Source organism: Delphinapterus leucas, chromosome 4, assembly GCF_059928025.1.
Source record: "Delphinapterus leucas isolate spDelLeu-1000000601 "Yukka" chromosome 4, BTC_Dleu_Yukka2, whole genome shotgun sequence".
NCBI classification, from domain to species: domain Eukaryota; kingdom Metazoa; phylum Chordata; class Mammalia; order Artiodactyla; family Monodontidae; genus Delphinapterus; species Delphinapterus leucas.
In genome coordinates this window covers 69287740-69306253 of record NC_143132.1, presented here as the reverse complement: position 1 = coordinate 69306253, position 18514 = coordinate 69287740, and the positions used below count along the sequence as shown (strand labels likewise).

Genomic DNA, 18514 nt, shown 5'->3' with positions numbered 1-18514 from the left:
AAAAAAAAAAAGCATGCTTTGTAATGGCCTTATAATATTTCATAGAACGATGTTTAGGCATGGTCTTATTGTTTCCATTTAGATTGTTTCTATTGTTTCCATTTTTTCACTACTGTAACAGAACTGTGTTTAGGGACCCTAGACTCATGTCATACCATTGAGGAACTTATTAAACCACAGCACATTGCAGGCTGATGGAAACTCTATGGGACAAATAACCTTCACCTATTTTTTCAGCACGTAAATTGCAAGCCAAAAGGAAAGAAGGAACAAACTGTAGGAAACTTAGATGAAAAGACACATAAGAGACAGCAATAGTTGCAATACATGGACTTTGCATGGATCCTGATGGAGACACCTTAAAAAAATTTTGTTTGTAAGAACATCAGGAAAATTTGAGCACTGACAGGATATCCAGTATAAAGGAGTTAGTGCTATTTTTAAGATGTGATGGTGGATCTCGTGGTGATTTTTTTCAAAGTCCATATATTTTAGAGATATAAGCTGAGTTATTTACTGGTGAAATGATATGATTTGTGATATTTACCTCAGATATAATCCATGTGTTGTGGGACTCAGTGGCGGGTATGAATGAAGTGAGATTGGCCATTATGAAGGTTGAGAAACAGGGATGTGATGATTCACTATACAGCTTTCTCTACTTTTGTGTATGTTTGAAATTTGCCATAATAAATGTTTCAAAAAAAAGAGCTTACTAGTTCATTCACACAGTAAGATGCCAGGAAGCCAGGGGAACGAATGTGCCTGACCTGTAGACCCTGCTAGTGAAACCCGTCCAAGATATGTTAGTACGGGGGACAAGCCAAGTGCAGAGAGAGCCGTGTGTATCATATGCTGTTTGTGTTAAAGGAAAAACAAATCTGTGTACACAAAGCAAACTGATGCTTGTGTGTGCATAAACATTTCTGGAAGGGTCCACAAGTTACCTCTAGGAAGAGAAACTGGGGGTCCAGGAAGGAGTGAGAGGTAGTCTTGCTTTTCACTGTATACCATTGACTCACTTCTTAATTGGGAATTTTACTACATTTGTGAATTCCTCCGCAAGGAATAGCATCCATTCATTTGGAGGTGGGAGCGCCTGTAGGCAGAGGTCCCAGGTCGGGGAACCTGAGCTTCATCATCCAGGGCTCTGTGTCAGGGCGGGGGACTCACCTAACATTGGGTCCACCAAAGGTTAAAAACCAAGAAGCTTTGATTGGAGTGTTAGCTACTATTATTAAATGGAAGCTGTGTGTGGAGACCGTACCTGCAGCAAGTTGGGGGTGAAAGACGCTGTGGGTTTTAAAGCCACCTCAGAGCTGGGCAAGGGGGTGGAAACTGGGCATGCCACAAAGCTAGCTGTGCTTACCAGGATTCAGCTGTGTGTGTGTTTGTTTTAGAATGAAGGCTGCTCAGGATGCTGCAAGCCTTCGGGTAATTTCCAGAGCTCTGAGAAAGTTGGTGTTGAGTCCTTTTGTCAGCGTTCCTGTTCCTTGTCTGGAGGAGCAGACTTGTGGAAGTCCTTAGTCTGCCATTCCAGAAGCCCTGCTTGACTGCTTTTCTCCTTAGCTGTTTTCTAGAAGGCTTCACCAAGATGTAGGTCGTCTAACGCCTCTTCCTCTCTTTCTTCCTATCACTGCAGAAAAGCTGCCTGTTTCCCTTACCAAGACTTCTCTTTCCATCCCTCCCATCCCCACAAAGATTGGGTCTAATAATGATTGACTCTCCCACCATTTCTTCAGTCTCTCCCTGTCCCCCTATCTAGAGGCCTCTTTCTCCTCCCTACGGATGTGCTCTGCTCTCCCCTCAACTAAAAAGAAAAAAAAACTTCCTTCTGCTTCAGTGACCCTTAAGCTCCCATGTTCTCTCTCTCACTCTTTTACCCCAAAACTTGGTGCTACTCCAGTCTCCACGCCCAGCTTCCGTCTGATAATACCAGCTAACCCCCCACGGAAAGCCTGTTCAATGTGCCAGACTTCGTGCTAAAAGCTTTACTTGCATGGCCCCATTCAGTTATCCCAACAATCTTACGAGATAGAGTTACACCCGTTTTCCAGATGAGAATACTGAGCTGTAGTGAGGTTAAGTGACTTGTTCAAGGTCCCATGCCTTGTAAAAAATAGCATATTCCTAACCCGTGTTGGTCTGACACAAAAGCCCATATTGTTTTCAGTGACCCCCAAAGGCATTTCTCTAATGGGGGAATTTGATGCCGTCCAAAGGGGTGGAGGTGGTGCCTCCCCCCACCTGTCCAGATAGGCTGGCATCCTTTCCCTCAGTACCAGTCCCATTCAGATGCACCACATCCTGACTTGTAGCTGTGCTCCCACTGCCTACTCTCCCTTTAGGGGAGCTCGGGGCTAGAGGAAGAAGTGTGGATATAAAGTCAGAGAACTGGGTGTAAAGCCTTGCTTCACTATTGGGCTTGACTATGGGAAATTATGAACTTCATCTATACAACGAGCTAAAGATAGCAGTCTCATGGCATTGTCACCTCTGGAAAAGTACCCGGTAAGCCCTCGAATATTAGCCTATGCCCTTAAGCCTTTGCTGTATAATATGGTTTTCCCCTCATCACTGTGTTGAATAGCCTCTCTTGAAAAGTACCAGTGAGGTATCTTCTCATCACCAAATCCAGCTGCCTTTTCTCAGCTATCAGCCACCTTGACTCTTCTGCAGCATGTTCTGGGTGTTGTAGAAGAGATTTTCTATCCCTACTGCTCTTAATTATGGCCCCCAAACTACAAAACACTCCCCAACTCACCTATTTAGAAGGCTTCTGGAAAGTTCAGCTCAGTGGTTCTCAGTGAGATTGTGCATTAGAATCATGGGGGGGACTGAGTAATGCATTGTCCCAGGCCCCCAGTGCTTCTGAATCACTGGCCTAGGTTGGAAAACTAGAACCCATGTAAGTCCTTGTCATTTGATTCTGTCCTGGAATTGGAAACATTAATTATAATAATTTAAAATTGAATTGTCCTCACCAATGGGCATGTGGTCTCTACAAGTGAAAAAGATATTCACAAGAGTATGCAGGGTCTTTAGCTATTACATACAATGTTTCAGTGTTCATCCTTGTACATATATCTCTTGAGTAAACCATAAGGGGATATTTCTATGATTAGATCATAGAGGTTGCCAGTCTGTTTTTTTAATTTATAAATTGTTCTTTGAGTCAGCTTAGGCAATTTATGTTTTCCTAAAAAATCTATTTTATCCACATTTTCAATCTAATGAAACATTTCGGCCAAGGATTTTTAAAATAAAGAAAAAAAATGTGTGCATCGTCTGAAGGGACACGTCAAAGACGATAAAAGACACCAGAAAGTAGAATAGGGCCAAGAAAGGGGGAAGGAGGAGCTCTGCGGATGCTCCAGAATAATGAAAGTCAAGACAAGATGGGGAGTGGGGGGGGGACTTGTGTCCCGGAGGAGAGGAGGCCAGCCTCGTCCTCAGCACTCCCAGACCTGGGGTGTCTTGTGACAGTGAAAAAGCCCCTGCCAGTGACTCTGCCTCAGGTCTCTGCCTCAGTGGCGCTGACTGCCTCCCTGTGTGATGATGGGTCAGGCAAAGCCAGGCCACCAAAGAAGCAAGCCCTGGGCGCCCAGGGCAGTGAGGTGTCAGCCTCCGGTCAGTCAACAGCACGGGTCAGCTGTGATCTGAGATGGCCTGTCTGTTCTTTGCCTTCACAGGGCTGGCCGTGATGGAGGCGGCCCCCTCATTCTCCAGTGTCCTAAAGGACTGCACTGTCGTTGAGGGCCAGGACTTTGTGCTGCAGTGCTCGGTACAGGGGACCCCGGTGCCCCGAATCACTTGGCTGCTCAATGGTGAGTCCCCCCTGCTCCAGCTGCCTGGACCCTTGACCCTGGCTGCATTCCCACTTGGCTTCCCCACATATCACTCTGAACCGTTTATGCATGAGAAGGAAGCACGGGGTACAGAGAGAGCACGGGACCTGGGAGTCTGCTAATGCCTGGCTGGGGACACTCAGCAAGTTTTACTCCAGTCTGAACCTTGAGCTCCTCGTCTGCAAGACGAGAATAATGCCACCTACCTTCCAGGGTGGCAGTTGTGAAAATTAAATTAGATCCTTTATATAAAACAGTTAATGAGATGCCTGGCACCTAGGTGCACAAGCAATTTAGTTCCTTTTCATATGGCCAGGCTCAGAGTGGGCCTCAATAAATATTTGTTGAGTCAATAAATGAACAAATATACCAACAGATTAATGAACCACACTAGCAGTTGCTCATGGGATCTTGCCTTTTATTTAGCGGCAAGTGGTTTGGGGGTTTATAGACCAGTAATTCTTTTTAACATTATAGTCCTAGAGAGACATCCCAACTTTTTTTTTTTTTTTTTTTTTGGCAAGTAAGGTCCTTTGGGGAAAAAAAATTATTATATATTATCACCCTTCTCTTTTTTTTAAAAAAAAAAAAGCCTTTAAATTCCAAAAGTATGGGAGTACTCTATTATTAGAATTGAGAACAGTCCATAAAATTGGTGAAATTGAGTGGGGTCTGCTTTGGGGATCTGCAGGGAGAATGAAGGATCTGCACTTGTCCTTCTCCGTATCGAGTGGTTGGGTGACCTTGGACACCCCCCTTTACCTCTTTGGGCATCGTTTTCTTTATTGGTGAGGAGTTGGGCTGGAACAGAAGGTTCGGGTCTCTGCCAGCTCTCATGCTGATGGAATAGGCTCCTTAAGGGAGCAGTGGCCCGTCACCTGTGCACCAAATAGCCCCAGTCATTTCTGCACCATTGCCATGTTGCCTGTGAACCTGCCTCATCGGTATAGTTTGCTTAAGCTTTGCAAGAAATGATCTTTAGTCAGTGAGAGAAGTTGCCTTGGGGTCTCCCTATGTGTGGTCTTCTTGGGCAGAGAGGTGAGAATTGGGGTCTCCACCCCTCTCTACGGACAGAGCTCCTATCGGATTCCGTGACTGAGCGAGGAGGCAGCCTCCTTGCAGCTGGAACAGAGCATGGATGTTAAGGACTAAAGGAAGGGCTCTGAGCAAGAGAGTTTCCCTTCCGCCTGGCTCACACTCCAGGCCAGACATCAAGAAACATTGTCAATAAAGGACCAGTTGGTATTTCCAAATTTGCAGACCATGCAGTCTCTGTCACAGCTACTCAACTCTGCTGTCATGGCACAGAGCTCAGCCAGAGACAACATGTCAATGAACGGGTGTGGCTGTACTGCAATAAAACTTTATTTATGGACACGTGAATTTCACACAATTGTCACACGTCATGAAATATTCTTCCTTTGATTTTCTCCCACCATTTAAAATATGAGAAACTATCCTTAGCTTTTGGGCTATACAAAAACAGGCGTCAAGTGGGATTTGGCCCATGAGCAGGAGTTTGCTGACCCCTGGTCTACACCTCTCCAAACTGAAAAGCAGCCCCACCTTACTCTTGGCGAATCTTGGCATTTTCACACTCTTCCCACTAGAGGGCGATCATGCACAAGTCGGGGACCCTTGGCCGCCGACTCTGATCTCACCAGTCTTGGAGCTGGGAGTTCTGTGTTGCCTAATTCTGAGTGCCCTGAGCCAACAACTCCTTTCTGGAGCCACCATTTCACCCCATGCTTGTGAAGCCAAAATGAGCTGTGCTCCAGTAAAAGGAGAGCTCTCAAACAGCTTGTTGGCACAGGTTTCAATAGCAGAGGCACTTAGATGGCAGTCATGGAATGTACTGGTATTCCCAAGGAAGAGAGGTTTTAGGTACATGCACACACACACGCACACACACACACACACACACACACACACACGGGTGTTCAGTCCTCTCAGTAGCAGGATCCTGGCCCCTGGCTCTCCCAGCCCCCAGCCCCACTTCTATGAAGTGCAGTCGGGCCAGCGGAATCTCTTTCCTCTGGCCCTGTGGCTGACTTGGCAGTGCCTGTCATGGAGATGTGAAGTGTTGCTATGTGCAGAAGAAAACATTGGATTGCAGGGAGAGGACCTTTTTCTGCACTTTCTCCCTCTGCCACTGCCCACCCCCAGTTTTATGATGTGCAAACCAGGAGCCTGGGCTGACAAGGGAAGGAACTGACAGTTGCTTCGTATATGGTGAATGGAAACATTCCTGCTCTAAGGCCAGGATCTTCAGTAATGAGATTCTTTTTTTTTTTTCCTGGAAATGAAAGCTCACATCCTGGAATGATAAAATCCCGGGAACATATAGCATTAAAGAAACCACTGAATTTCACGCCACACACTTCTATCTCCATGCAGGACTTTATGTGACCTGAATAAAGGGCCCTCCATGCAAGGGACTCTTGGAAGAAAGGGCCAGAGTCGTTTTTTAGTTCCTTGTATTTATCTTTTCTGTGACTCCTAAAATGCATGTCACTGCAGTGTTAGGTTGAGGGTGCAGAATTGCTTCTGGTAAATACCTGCAATGGGAGAGGGAATCATTGATTCTGGAGACTCTAGAAGGAGCCGGGAGCCTCATGTGCAGTCTGGGTGAGGTCTGCTCTGCCTGAGGCTGGGCTATGGGCCAGATGACCCTGTCAGATTCTTTCCAGGCTCAGGACTCTGTGAAGTCTAGGATGTGGATTTGGGGACTATTTATTTAAACAGAATGCACAGGACTCTGTCCCTTTCCTGCTTGCATTCTAAGTGCCTCCAGAATCTGCCCCCCAAGTCCTACCAGCCCCGGCCTTGCTCCTGCACACACACAATCACTCCCTCTCCTTTACCTCCCTAGCACCTGCCTCTTTTTCCCCTCCTCGAACCTCTGTCCAGTTGGCTGGGGGTGGTCCCGACACATCATTAGCCCTCAGTGGGGCTGAGCAGGTATGGGGAACATCGCTGTCATGACAACAGCTGCCCTGCTGAGGACAGGGCTCACACCCTGCCACTGGGTGCTCCCTGCCTGAGCCTTCCTGTGCTTCCCTCCACAGGGCAGCCCATCCAGTATGCTCACTCCACCTGCGAGGCTGGCGTGGCTGAGCTCCACATCCAGGATGCCCTCCCAGAGGACGATGGCACCTACACCTGTCTGGCCGAGAACACCTTGGGGCAGGTGTCCTGCAGCGCCCGGGTCACTGTCCATGGTAGGAGCCCCTGGGCACCTCTCTGGAAGCACCTTTCCTGCCAACACATCTGCTTTGGAGAAAGGGCACCTCACCTAAAGGCAGGTGGAGGCGATGGCCTCCAGGAGCTCACAGTGACCAGGGTCTGCCATGGGAAATGGACATGCAAGGCCAGTCCCCACCCCCTCACCCCACCAAGGCTGAGGGAAGATGCAGGGGAAAGAGGCAACAACTCCCTTGGCTCAAGAAGCTTCCAGTCTGGTAGGCAGAAAACCGCACGCACTGAAAGACAAAGTATCCCTGGAGGACTTAGGCTCTCACAAATGACCCCTCACGCCCTGGGGGACACTGGGAGACACCGGGTAATGAGTGCCAGTATTGAGGCTTCCAGAGGGCCACCGTTTGTCCCCCTTTTCCTTCTGCCCTTGCTCCTCCCCAGCGCCCCAGGCTTGCTCTTATACCTCACCAGCCTGGTGTCCAGTAATCTGATTATTATGGTTGTCCCCCATTGATCAACACCAAGCGCTTAGTCCCAGGAAGTCCCTGGAGAGCCACAGACTCAAGACAGAGCTGTCTGGGCTGTGGTATCGGCAGGCATGGTGACAGTGCCAGGGAAGGACTTCTTGGGCCCCAGGTGTTCAGGTAAGCCTGACTCCCCAGCCCCAGCTGAGCCCGGGCCCCCAGCTCCCCCGGTGGCTGGGGCCCGGGTGCTTGGAACAGATGCACTGTGCCCTGCTTTTCCAGCAGCCTAGCAGGAGACATGCCTCCCCGCTCTGTTCCCGCAGGGCTCGGCCTCCTGGGGAGAGTCTCCCTGTATGTGGGCAGCAGCAGCCCAGGGGTGGGGGGCAGTGCTCTTCCTATCTTACATAGAAAGGTCTGAGGGTCTCAAGAAATCAATGTCACTTGCCTAAGCACCCCAAGGTTGTGAGCCACACTGGCCTTTTGAACCCAGATCACCCAAGCCACTGAAACTTCCTGCCCTTTTGCAGAGTGCAAGTCCCCTGGCCCCAGAGTGGGGCTGACCCTCGCCCCTGGGGCTGGCCATTGTCGCCCCTAGGGATAGAGGAATGGCACTGGTGCCCTGACTTGGCTGTGGCCTGGCTGCAGAGGCTCTCTCCAGCCTCTCTGAGTTCTCTGCGATTCCTGTGAAGTGCCCGTGTGCACTGGCCAGCCAGCCGGGGACTGGCCCTGCTTCTTCCGAGGAGGCCCTCCCACTCGGCCTGGGGGCTGTCCTCCTTGCCCCCAGGTCTGTGGGAGGGGCAGGTCCTGGCTGGTTGCCCATCTGAGCATGTTTCAAAGCAGAAACAGAGAGGTCCCCGGCAAGAACTCTGCCAGAGCCATGTGGATCTGCTCTGAGAGCAGCCCTGTGTGAGCGAGGGCCCCCTCCCAGTGTGGCGATGGACTGGCCTGTGAAGGCCAAACAGAGGCTCAGCTACCATAAATGGTGAAGGAGGCTGAGACGTGGCCGAGCTCAGGCTGCTGTGCTGGGCTGCCTGCACAGGGTCGGGGCAGGCTGAGCCTGGCACCGTGACAGCCCTGGCTCTGCTCCCAGGGTCCCCAGGAGGCTCCGGTCCACGTCCCGCACCAGCCTCAGCCGTGGAGTTTTTCTTTCTTTATTGGCAGCTTCTTTGGCTGCAGTCTCTGGGGCAGCTCAGGGGGAGGGAGACGACTGTGGTGGAGGCATTAGTCCCCTACTATGCCGACCACTGTCCTGGCCTCTCCCTCAGCTGCCCAGGCCTCCTGGCCTTTTTCTCCCATCCATGTGGCCCCAGACCACGGCTGGAGCGTGGATTTGGAGCACCTGCCCAGGTGTGAGTCCTGAGCACGGCTTGCTAGCCCTGCCGCTGGGCTGCTGTTTCCTCTCCGGGCCTCACCTTCCTCTTCTGTGTGATGGGGACACTGAGAGTCACCCCAAGTACTGCGAGGATTACATTAACAAACACACTAATGATCTCCAAACATGGGACGTGCTCAGTAAGTGGGCGCCTTTATGACTGTCCAACGGAGTCCCGACCTTTAAACAGATGAACTCCCTTCAAAATGCAAGTCTGAGGAGCAGTCTTACCAAAGGATCAACTTTGCCACACTGGGTGGTTGTTTTTCTGTCTGTCTGTCTGGTCGTTTGGTTTTGGTCAAGGGAAGAGAGAATCAGAATCAGAGAAGGGAAGTGTAGGGCCACACACTAAAGCCATAGCCTGAGCATCCGTTCTGGGGGCTCTGGCCGCGAGAGGGTGCCATTCGGCAATGGCTCTCCTTCCCCTGGTCTGGTTTCCAGGGAGGAGCAGGTTCCCGGGCAACTTTTGCTGGAGGAGAGCTCAGCAGATACTTTGTTGAAGGCCAGACATGGGTGCTCTTTCTCACCGCTTTAACCTTTCGCCAAGGTTTTGCAATCATCCAGAGATTGCTGGCTCAGCAATTTCTGGCAATCACTCTGACGTGATTTCTGCAGCCTCTTTTCCCTGCTTTCTCTGCCTTCTCTCCTCTGTAACCTCTTCCTCCCCAAATCTAACTCCCTCCCACAAATGTCACTTCCTCTGGGGTGAGTTCTCTTACCAGCTCTACCTCCCTTATGGTTGTGCTTACTTATCAGCAAATCTCTACTGAGCACCTCCTTGGTGCCAGGCATCTTTCTGGGGAAGCGGCCATGAACAAGAGACAGGTTCTGTCTTCCTGCCGGTTGCATTCTGATGGAGAGATGGGCAATCATCCACACCTGGCTTAATCCAATACCGACAAGTGCTATTACGAAAACGAGAATAGAGAGGGGGGTGGAAGGGATCCTTTCTTAGTTAGGTGCTGGAGGAAACCTCTTGGGGAAGGTGACTTTTGAGCAGAGACTTCATGAACTGGAAAAAGAGTGCCCCAGGCAGGCGGCACAGCAAGTGCAAAGGCCCTGAGTTGGGAATCAAGTCAGCCTATTTAAGAGACAGTGAGTCTGGAGCAAAGGAAGTGGGGGGCCCAGTGGTAGAGGCTGGGTTCAGAGAGAGGCAGGGCATGTGTTAGTGAATGAATGAAAGAGCAACGGCGGTGGGTGAGTCTGCCCGGTAGTGCAGGGGGTGTTCCCTCCACCTCCTCACATGTCCAGGGTCTCAGGGTTCATGGGAGTGCTCAGCAAACCCACACACTAGCTCTCAAAAGCCCCCCAACAAATATTCCTGCTTTCCTCCTCCCACACTAGGAAAAATGTCCCTAGTAGTTAACCAGACCGTGAAAGTCTTCCCTCCTGACCCAGATGGAGCCTAAAGGATGATTAATCTAAATTCCTGCAGAAGCCAGGAAGATCTGAAGGGGAGTGAATATTTCAGTGTATTTGCACTGAGTCATTGGTGTGGAGGCTTCCTTAGGCTAGAATATTTTAATTTATCTCCCCCTGGAGTATCTTTGTCAAGGCTAAAATTCTTAAGTGACTAGATTTGTTAACCTGCTAATAGTGCCCATTTAGACAGTGTCTCAGCCTAATGGTTTGTTTATTTAAGTGAAGACCTGCTGGGCTCTTAAAGGCACCTAAGGACGTAAAATGTGGGTAAGTTAAAAAAAATTAAAAATAAAAAACCTGATTTCTAAAATAAAAAATGAAACTTAATAAAGCATATTTATTAGAGTATTTGTTTCGATAAAGAGCCTCTAAGGAAAGCAACAGGCACCAGGGAAGTCAGCCATTCACTAGGCAGTAAAAGCATCCGTAGAAGCCCAGCTGGTTTTCAGATTAGTGACAAGCTCACTGTGGGGCAGCTTTGAGTACTGACAGCCTCCTGCCATTAATTGGAGGATACTGGCAGGCACTTTGGACGTTGTATAATCTTTCCCTCTATGAGTTTAAAAACACTGAAAACATTAAAAAAATTTTTTTGAGATAACCCTTTTTTGTTAATTTTTATTGGAGTACTGTATAGTTGATTTACAATATTATGTTAGCTTCTGCTGTATAGCAAAGTGAATCAGTTATACATATACATATATCTACTCTTTTTTAGATTCTATTCCCATATAGGTCATTGTAGAGTATTAAGTAGAGTTCCCTGTGCTGTACAGTAGGTCCTTATTAGTTATTTAGTTTATATATAGTAGTGTGTACATGTCAATCCCAATCTCCCAGTTTATCCCTCCTCCCCCTCCTTTCCCCCTTGGTAACCATAAGTTTGTTTTCTACATCTGTGACTCTGTTTCTGTTTTGTAAATAGGTTCATTTGTACCATTTTTTTAAGATTCCACATAGATTGAAAACATTTTTAATACTTATGTCAGCTAAAAAGAAACTTATTGAGGGGAAAGGATATACATCAGTTTTACCTTGTCGTTTTTGTTTGTTTTTTAAGAACTTTAGTCCGCCTACAATATGTGTCCAAAGTCTTCTAAATTCTGTGAAGGCCAGCAAATCAATGTTAAATTATTTTATAACCAATATTTTAGTTTTATACAAGTTAATACATCAGAACTGGTGTTGTGCGCCATGTGGGCCCTTCTTGTCACAGAAGGACTTCCAAGTATTTGTTTGTTTCTGTGTCATGGATCTGGAGCCTTATTTTACTAATTGGACAATTAGAGCTACATCGTGGTCTACTTCTACAGCCATTGCAGGTCATCTCTAGCATTTATTTGCCCAGAGCTCTTGGTCAGGAATGCCATCCAGAATTACAGCTTTGTGTTCCTAATGGCAAAATGTGATGTGTGCTTTGACAGTGTGGTGGAGAGTATGGTTCCCAGACATGCCTCGGGAGGGAACGTCAGCTGGCTTGGATGGTTTACCTTTACATTTAGAGTTTGATTATAACTTCTAAGGCAGTAAGAAGGCTATGGTTGCAATGATTCCTGCCTCCCATCTGGCAACCCTATCATTACTGGTCAGAGATCCTTTTGGGGATGTCATTCGTCATTGTTTCCTTTCATTCTTTTTCTTGCCGCTTCTTTCCATTTGCTTTTTAGGTTCTGGAGAAATCAATGGGGAGAAGAAAAGCCAAAAGAGAGAGCAAGGCTATGGGGGGAAGGGTCTCTTTTTATGCCCAACGAAGTAGACCTTTTGCTGATGCTCCAAATAGGTTTATTTGGTTAAGAGACAGACTTTTGTTGGAAGAGAGCTCGCATCTGTCCCCGGGGAGGGATTTGCACCGTGCATAAATGCTCTGCAGATGGGGAGTGGCTGGGTGAAGGTAAGCTTCCTTGATGAGCCCTCTAGAGTCAACAGTCCTGGAACTTAGGGAAAGGAGGAAGCTAGACCATGATCCCTGGACCTTGCTGGATTTTGAGCACCAAATAAAGAAGAAGGGAGGATTGTGCTTCCAGAACAGCCTTTTGTTGGTAATTTACTTAATTTCCACAGTATAACAGGGTTTGGAGTGAATCGGATTTGCTGTTGGAATGGTATTTTGCATTTTTATGACTAAGCAAAATAGCTCGGGTTCAAAGCTTAAGGAAAATCTTCAGCAGATCGGAGATAAACGCAATCATTTTCCCTCCCCCTAACTATGCATCTTCAAAAGGTCCGTGTGGCTGCATACCTGAGAGGAGTGGGGGATGCTAGGAAGTAGGGGAGGGCCCTTCCATGTCCACCTTTATTTGGTGACAACCTGTGGGTCCAGGGACGCTGGTGTCAGAGCAGGGAAGATGCTGAGAGACCGGGCCTGAGGCTCTGACAGCAGGACTTAGTAAAAGCTGTGACAGGCAGTGGTCCCTCCCCAGGTGGGAAGCCCTGGGGAGTGATGCCAAAAATCTTGGCTCTCTGTGCATCAATGCCAAACGGAAATATGGAGACAGTTTCGGAGGAAAAGAAATAGAGAAGCTTTATTTGTTGCCAGGCAAAGAGTAGGCTAGCACCTCAAGAACTGTGCGCCCCACCCCCAGGAATCAGAAGAGGTCGTATAGGTGGAGCTCACAGTCTGGGGTAGGTGATAAGGATCAAAGTAATGAAGGTCTTGCATTTTTCGTCTTGGATTATTTCAAAACAGTCACAGCTGGTGTCAGGCAGCCTGGTAATTGCCTGCAGCAGCTCAGTCTGTTGTGTCTGAGTTACTGGCCCACACCTTTCTGAAATGCAGAATGCTACAAGGGGTGATTTGCTACAAGAGAGTTCAGGGAGTATAAACACCAGGTGCAGGATGTAATTCACACAGGATCAGAGAATGTTAGGGGCAGGATGTAATTCACAGGGAATTAGGGCGTGAGAGGTGCAGGATGTAATTCACATAATGTCAGAGAGCCTTAGAGGTTAGCTTTTGAAGGACAAATCTAGTTACAGACACTACAGATTAGTAACAGTTAAAGTAAAACTAGGATCCATTAATTCTTTCAGGTCAGTTTATCTTTCTTCTCTCACCTGTTCACTGTTCCCTTTATTTTCCTTGTTATCAAGAGAGGAAAAACTTCATTTCTGTTTTTGTTACAACATGGCAAGGACCCAGGGACTTGTACACGGTTTCAGGAGCTCTTAAGACGGTAGGGTATTCTGTCTCTGTTCCATATTTGTGTCATCTGCTTAAACACTTGAAAGGTAACATTCTATAATTTTTTGTTTTAATCTGACACAAGTTCTGAGTGAGCTGGGAGCCTGCTAAGGGCCATTTTCAAGGCAAACTACTCAATGTGTATGCAAATTCAGATCCATAACCATGGGGGCGCTTTAGAGAGCAGCGTGTGGGCTAGTAAAAGTTGACAGGTGGAGAAAACTTCCAAGAGAAAATTTCTAAGGAGAAATTCAGAATTGTTTTTCTTGCTAAACCCATAGAAAGAGAGGAAGGACCCAGACGGGAAGAACAGGAGAATGACTGCAGTATAGAGGGAGACACTGCCGTCACACCAGCACTGGGACAAAGGCTGTAGGGGCTTCTTAATTTCAAGCCCACGAGAAGCCAAAGCCCTCACTCGTGTCTCCAGGTTTGAGGAGCAGGGTTATACCGGTTATTGTATGCGAATTCATGAGAAAGGTAACAAATAGCACCTGTTGTGTGGGTACTTAACTTCCTCTAGGTAAGAGCTTTTCAAAATCTAGTATTGGGTTAATACCAGTTCCTATAAGTGTTGAAACAAGACCACTATCAATTAGCTTTTCTAATGAGGAACATTGTTTTGATAGACAAAATCTAATCAGTTAGAAAAGCTGGTGGGGTCTTATTTAATTCCCATACCAACTCCACTTTCCACTTTTGAATTAACTCTGCTTTACAGATGAAGAAAATCGATGCTCAGAGGTCAAGTCACAATAACCCAGCTAATAGGCAGCAGCTCTAGGCCTCCAGCTGCCTCAGCCCATCCGCCTTCTACTTTGCTGCTCTGGGACCCTGAGAAATCATTTGTTTGATACTTTTGCTTCCCCAGAGCAAGAATTTTATGTTTAAGTTCATGACTAGGAACTGTCTTCAAAAACAGGAGGGAAAATTCGGAGGGTCTGTAGGGTCAGAAAGCAGTGCTCCCCCCCCCATCTCTCTCCTTCCTTTTCCCTCAGTCCCTCTTCCATGTCCCTTCTTTCTCCCGCCCTCTCTTCTCTCCTCTCGCTCCTCTTTCCCTTCCTTAAGTCTTGCTACAGCTTAGTCTATGTGGCATCATTTTTACTTGTCAATAAACTGCTTATAAGCATTCTTTTTTTTTTAGTTTATCTATTTATTTTTGGCTACGTTGGGTCTTCACTGCTGTGCACGGGCTTTCTCTAGTTGTGGCGAGCAGAGGCTACTCTTCGTTGCAGTGCGGGGGCTTCTTGCGGTGGCTTCTCTTGTTGCGGAGCACGGGCTCTAGGCGCGCGGGCTTCAGTAGCTGTGGCATGTGGGCTCTAGAGCGCAGGCTCAGTAGTTGTGGCGCATGGGCTTAGTTGCTCCGCGGCATGTGGGATCTTCCCGGACCGGGGCTCGAACCCGTGTCCCCTGCATTGGCAGACAATTCTTAACCACTGCACCACAAGGGAAGTCCCAGCATTCTTAATCTTAGTTCTTGTCTTTCCCACTGGAGGACAGGCCGGGTCCTTTTCCTTTCTCTCAAAATGGAACAGAGCCCCCAGTACCTGGCTGCTAAGTTTAACAGCAGAGTAAGTCAGTGAGTGAGTGGAGAGCCACTGGCCAATTGATCAAGTACCAGAGCAACAGATAAGTCCACTTCAGATCAGTAAATCGAGGAGGCTTGGCCCATCCTTTATTCCAGAAAGAAGGGCCCCTCTGGGGTTGGTCTCAGCAAAGCAGAGGAAGCACAAGTGTGGGGAAGCCCTGGGGTCTATCTAGTCTGGCCCCATTTGAGCTGGGTAGCAAGCCTGTCATAGGGTCCCAGGGACCCCTCCCTTGCTATTGGTGTGCCATGGCCAGTGCCTGCCTTCCCCAAATGAAGGAGGCTCAGGTTCCCTGAGGCTCCATGGCCACTGGGGCCCTCTCACCTCAGACCCTGGCCCGCCTTCCCCGCCTCAAACCAGGACTGTGCCAGGTGACAGCTAAAGCACAACCCTAGAAGAGACATCTCTAGGAGAATCGGCGACTCTGGACGTGAGCACAGTGACAGAAAGCTCCCAGTGGAATCTAGGCAACTGGCCTTTGTTCTCAGGACAGGAAGGGAAGCATCCAGACCAGGACTCCGTTGGTCATGTCAGCTCTTAGGACAGACCAGCTTCCTTCTCTGAAGGAAGTATATAAAATCAGGGCATGAACATGACTTGACAAATTAAGTAGACTTAATTTCAATACTATAATAAGAGGGACCAATTCAGATTCTCACAATTTGTTTCATACCCACGAAGACCACTTCAAGGGCATTTACGATCTCTCAAAACTGATCTGTTTTGTGCAAGTAAACCATGTTTCTTTTAAAAGACTCGTGCACTTGCCCAGGCTCGAGGATATTAAAACCTAGCACATAAAGCCCGTTACTAGAGGTAGAAATACAGGCAATATACTCTTACGGCAGCAACCATCAATTACAGTTAAGAATTTTTCTGTAACAACCAAATGGATAATCAAATATTGCAACAACTCAAGTATTACTGAGCAAAGTGCATTTCTACCGTATTCAGTGTTGCTCTTCAGTTTTCTAACTTAAAACAGCCTATGATAACTGGCAGCAAAGGTCTTTGCAATAGACTGCCTCTGCTTGAGAACTTATGATGTAATATTGCATGCTGCATTTAATATACTATCTAAACATTAAAGATACTCCTAAAATATTTGTTGGTAGACTATGATTAAGACATTACACTACAAAAAAACCTTATGCAGAAGGAAATCCTAACTGACATGCTTCTGCTTTAAATACTGTGAAAACTTTACAGCAGAATGAATTTTCACAGTGGTTAGGTCAAATGCAGTTACCTCATAGCCACAGTATGTTTTCCACAATTTAAGGCTTTGGCTGGTTCCTTTATAGTCAGCTTCTTCTGATTCTTCTTCATCAGCAGTTTCTAGCCAGGTTAGCCACTGATTCACCTGGAACAAAGCCTTGCCTTTCCCTGGAAACTCTTGGGTTCTATCTTCTTTCCAAGCCAAGAAAGCTGCTTCTTCAATAACCTCCATGTCATAGAAGTGAACAAAAAAGAGGAGTAACATGCCTTTCGGGAAGTTGCTATTGTAGCAGTGCACCTGAAGAGCAGAGAGGGCACTAACTTGTAGATCAGCGTGATCATGAAGGAATTTCTGCATTACTGGCTTGAAGGAAAGAAGCAGTTGTTTTTCGGAAGGAGCAGAAGAAGAATCTGTTTCATCACTGGGTGGGTTTACTTCACTAGAAATGTACTATAAGAAGCTAGTCATTAAGATGTGCACAAATCCTTTCTCTACATGAAGTTTGGGAGAGATGTTATCTTTAATCCACTTATATATGGTTTGAGGGGATGGATTCAACTTTATTTGCTTTAACAGTTCCTTCTCCAATTTGAGCCTCAGCTCTTTCTGCTGTAAAATGAGGGCATAATCTTCCCTACTTCAGGGGGTGTTGAGGATAAACTGAGAGCTGCAGACATCCTTTAGAATCCTTTAGAATGGTGAGGTGCTAAACTTTGTAAGGAATTATTATAATGTTATCTCAATGGAAGCTGAGACCTTTCAGATCTCTGCCTGATTAAATGTGAATGTCCAGATTTGGGAGACTTTTCTCATCGTAGTTATTGTCAGGTTGAGTTTGCTCAACCAAAAACAGTCAGTTGGGTTAGGAAAAGCACAGAACGTTTATTCCTGTAGTTACTATGTGTCAGATATTCTTGCAGCCGTTTTATGGGAGTTATTTCTTTGAATCATCTGAAAACCCTGCAGTATTTGTCATGCATTATACTGACGATGTGTGCATTACCCTTATCACTGTTGCATGATTGTCAGTAACCAATGATAACTGTAGTGTTCTTATCCGTTTAGAGGAGAGAACACTGAGACTTAGGATGGGGAACTTGCTTCAGATCACGCAGCTCAGGCTGTGAGTTCACAGCACCTGTCTCCATCTGTCTCTTCTTGTTTTATCTAAGTCCACACAAGAGTGAGCATAAACTGATACGTGGTCAGTCAGCCACAGATGAGCGAGAAGAAGTTGTGTGTGGCTTTGGAATTAAATGACATACACACGCCTTGCCCTTTTCCCCGGCTTTCCCTGCTCTGCGTTAGCTTTCTGCCTTGTCAAGGATCAAGAATGGGGGTCAGCATAGGACATTTGCCCTCATGGGGAGTTCAGCATGGGCATCACGGGAGGTGGCTGGCTCCCTTGGAAGAGACAACCTCCAGAACACCTTGGCCTTGCAGTCAGGAGACCTGGGGTGAGCTCTGGGTCTGCCTGTCACAGGCTCTGGGACCTTGGGCAACTCCCTTCACCTGAGCACGTCCTGGCCTCACTACCAGTAAAGTGGGGCGGTGGGGTTAGGACTGGGGTTTCAGGATTCAAGTTAGGGATGCTTCTCTCAGGTCACCTAGAGGAAGCTGCTTGTCTCAAAACTGACGTCCTTGTTGGCTCCGGAACCCCAGCGTAGAGTGTAGTTGTAGGGGCTGGTTTTCTCTGTGAGGATTCTGGGGAGGTTGAATGCTGGGGACGACTCAGCCACCCACTAGCCCGATTCGCCGTAGCTCTAGTCCCACGTGACCCTGAACGGCAGGTCTGAGAATAGGTTCATTCTGCACATTTCCTCCCAGTCACTTCCCCCTTCTCTCCTTACAGTGGGGCTTTGGGGGGGGCAAGAACAGGGTCAGAGGCGATCGGTGACATTGGAACTAAATGCCTACCAGGGGCAGTGCCCACAGATTCAGGCACTCTCTCTCGTCTCTCTCTGAGGGAATGCAGTGAAATTTTGTTCTCACATTGCTTTAGATTTACTTTAGATAGATCCATGATATTTTTAAGCAACACATTTGTATTCCTAACAGTATTTCCCTTAGGTTACATCAAAATGAGTCTGTAATCCTGGGGTGAGGGTCCAGGCTCTGTTTGTTCTTCTTTCGCTGGTAAACCCACCAGCTAATTGCGCCCAAGCGGGGAGGTGTGAGTCAGCTCTCGTGCCAGCCTCACACACTTGCGACTATTGATGCTGGA

At 47.5% G+C, this 18514-nt stretch overlaps 1 protein-coding gene across 3 annotated transcripts in view; it reads left to right on the top strand.

Moving 5' to 3' along the window:
* The window catches only part of MYLK (myosin light chain kinase), a 125219-nt gene that overhangs the window by 13457 nt on the left and 93248 nt on the right, over nt 1-18514 (top strand). For all 3 annotated transcript variants that reach the window (XM_089910596.1, XM_030760766.2, XM_089910597.1), the window contains exons 7-8: nt 3693-3827; nt 6917-7069. In XM_089910596.1, coding sequence (XP_089766722.1) covers nt 3693-3827; nt 6917-7069 — 288 coding nt within the window. The remainder of the gene's footprint in view (nt 1-3692; nt 3828-6916; nt 7070-18514) is intronic.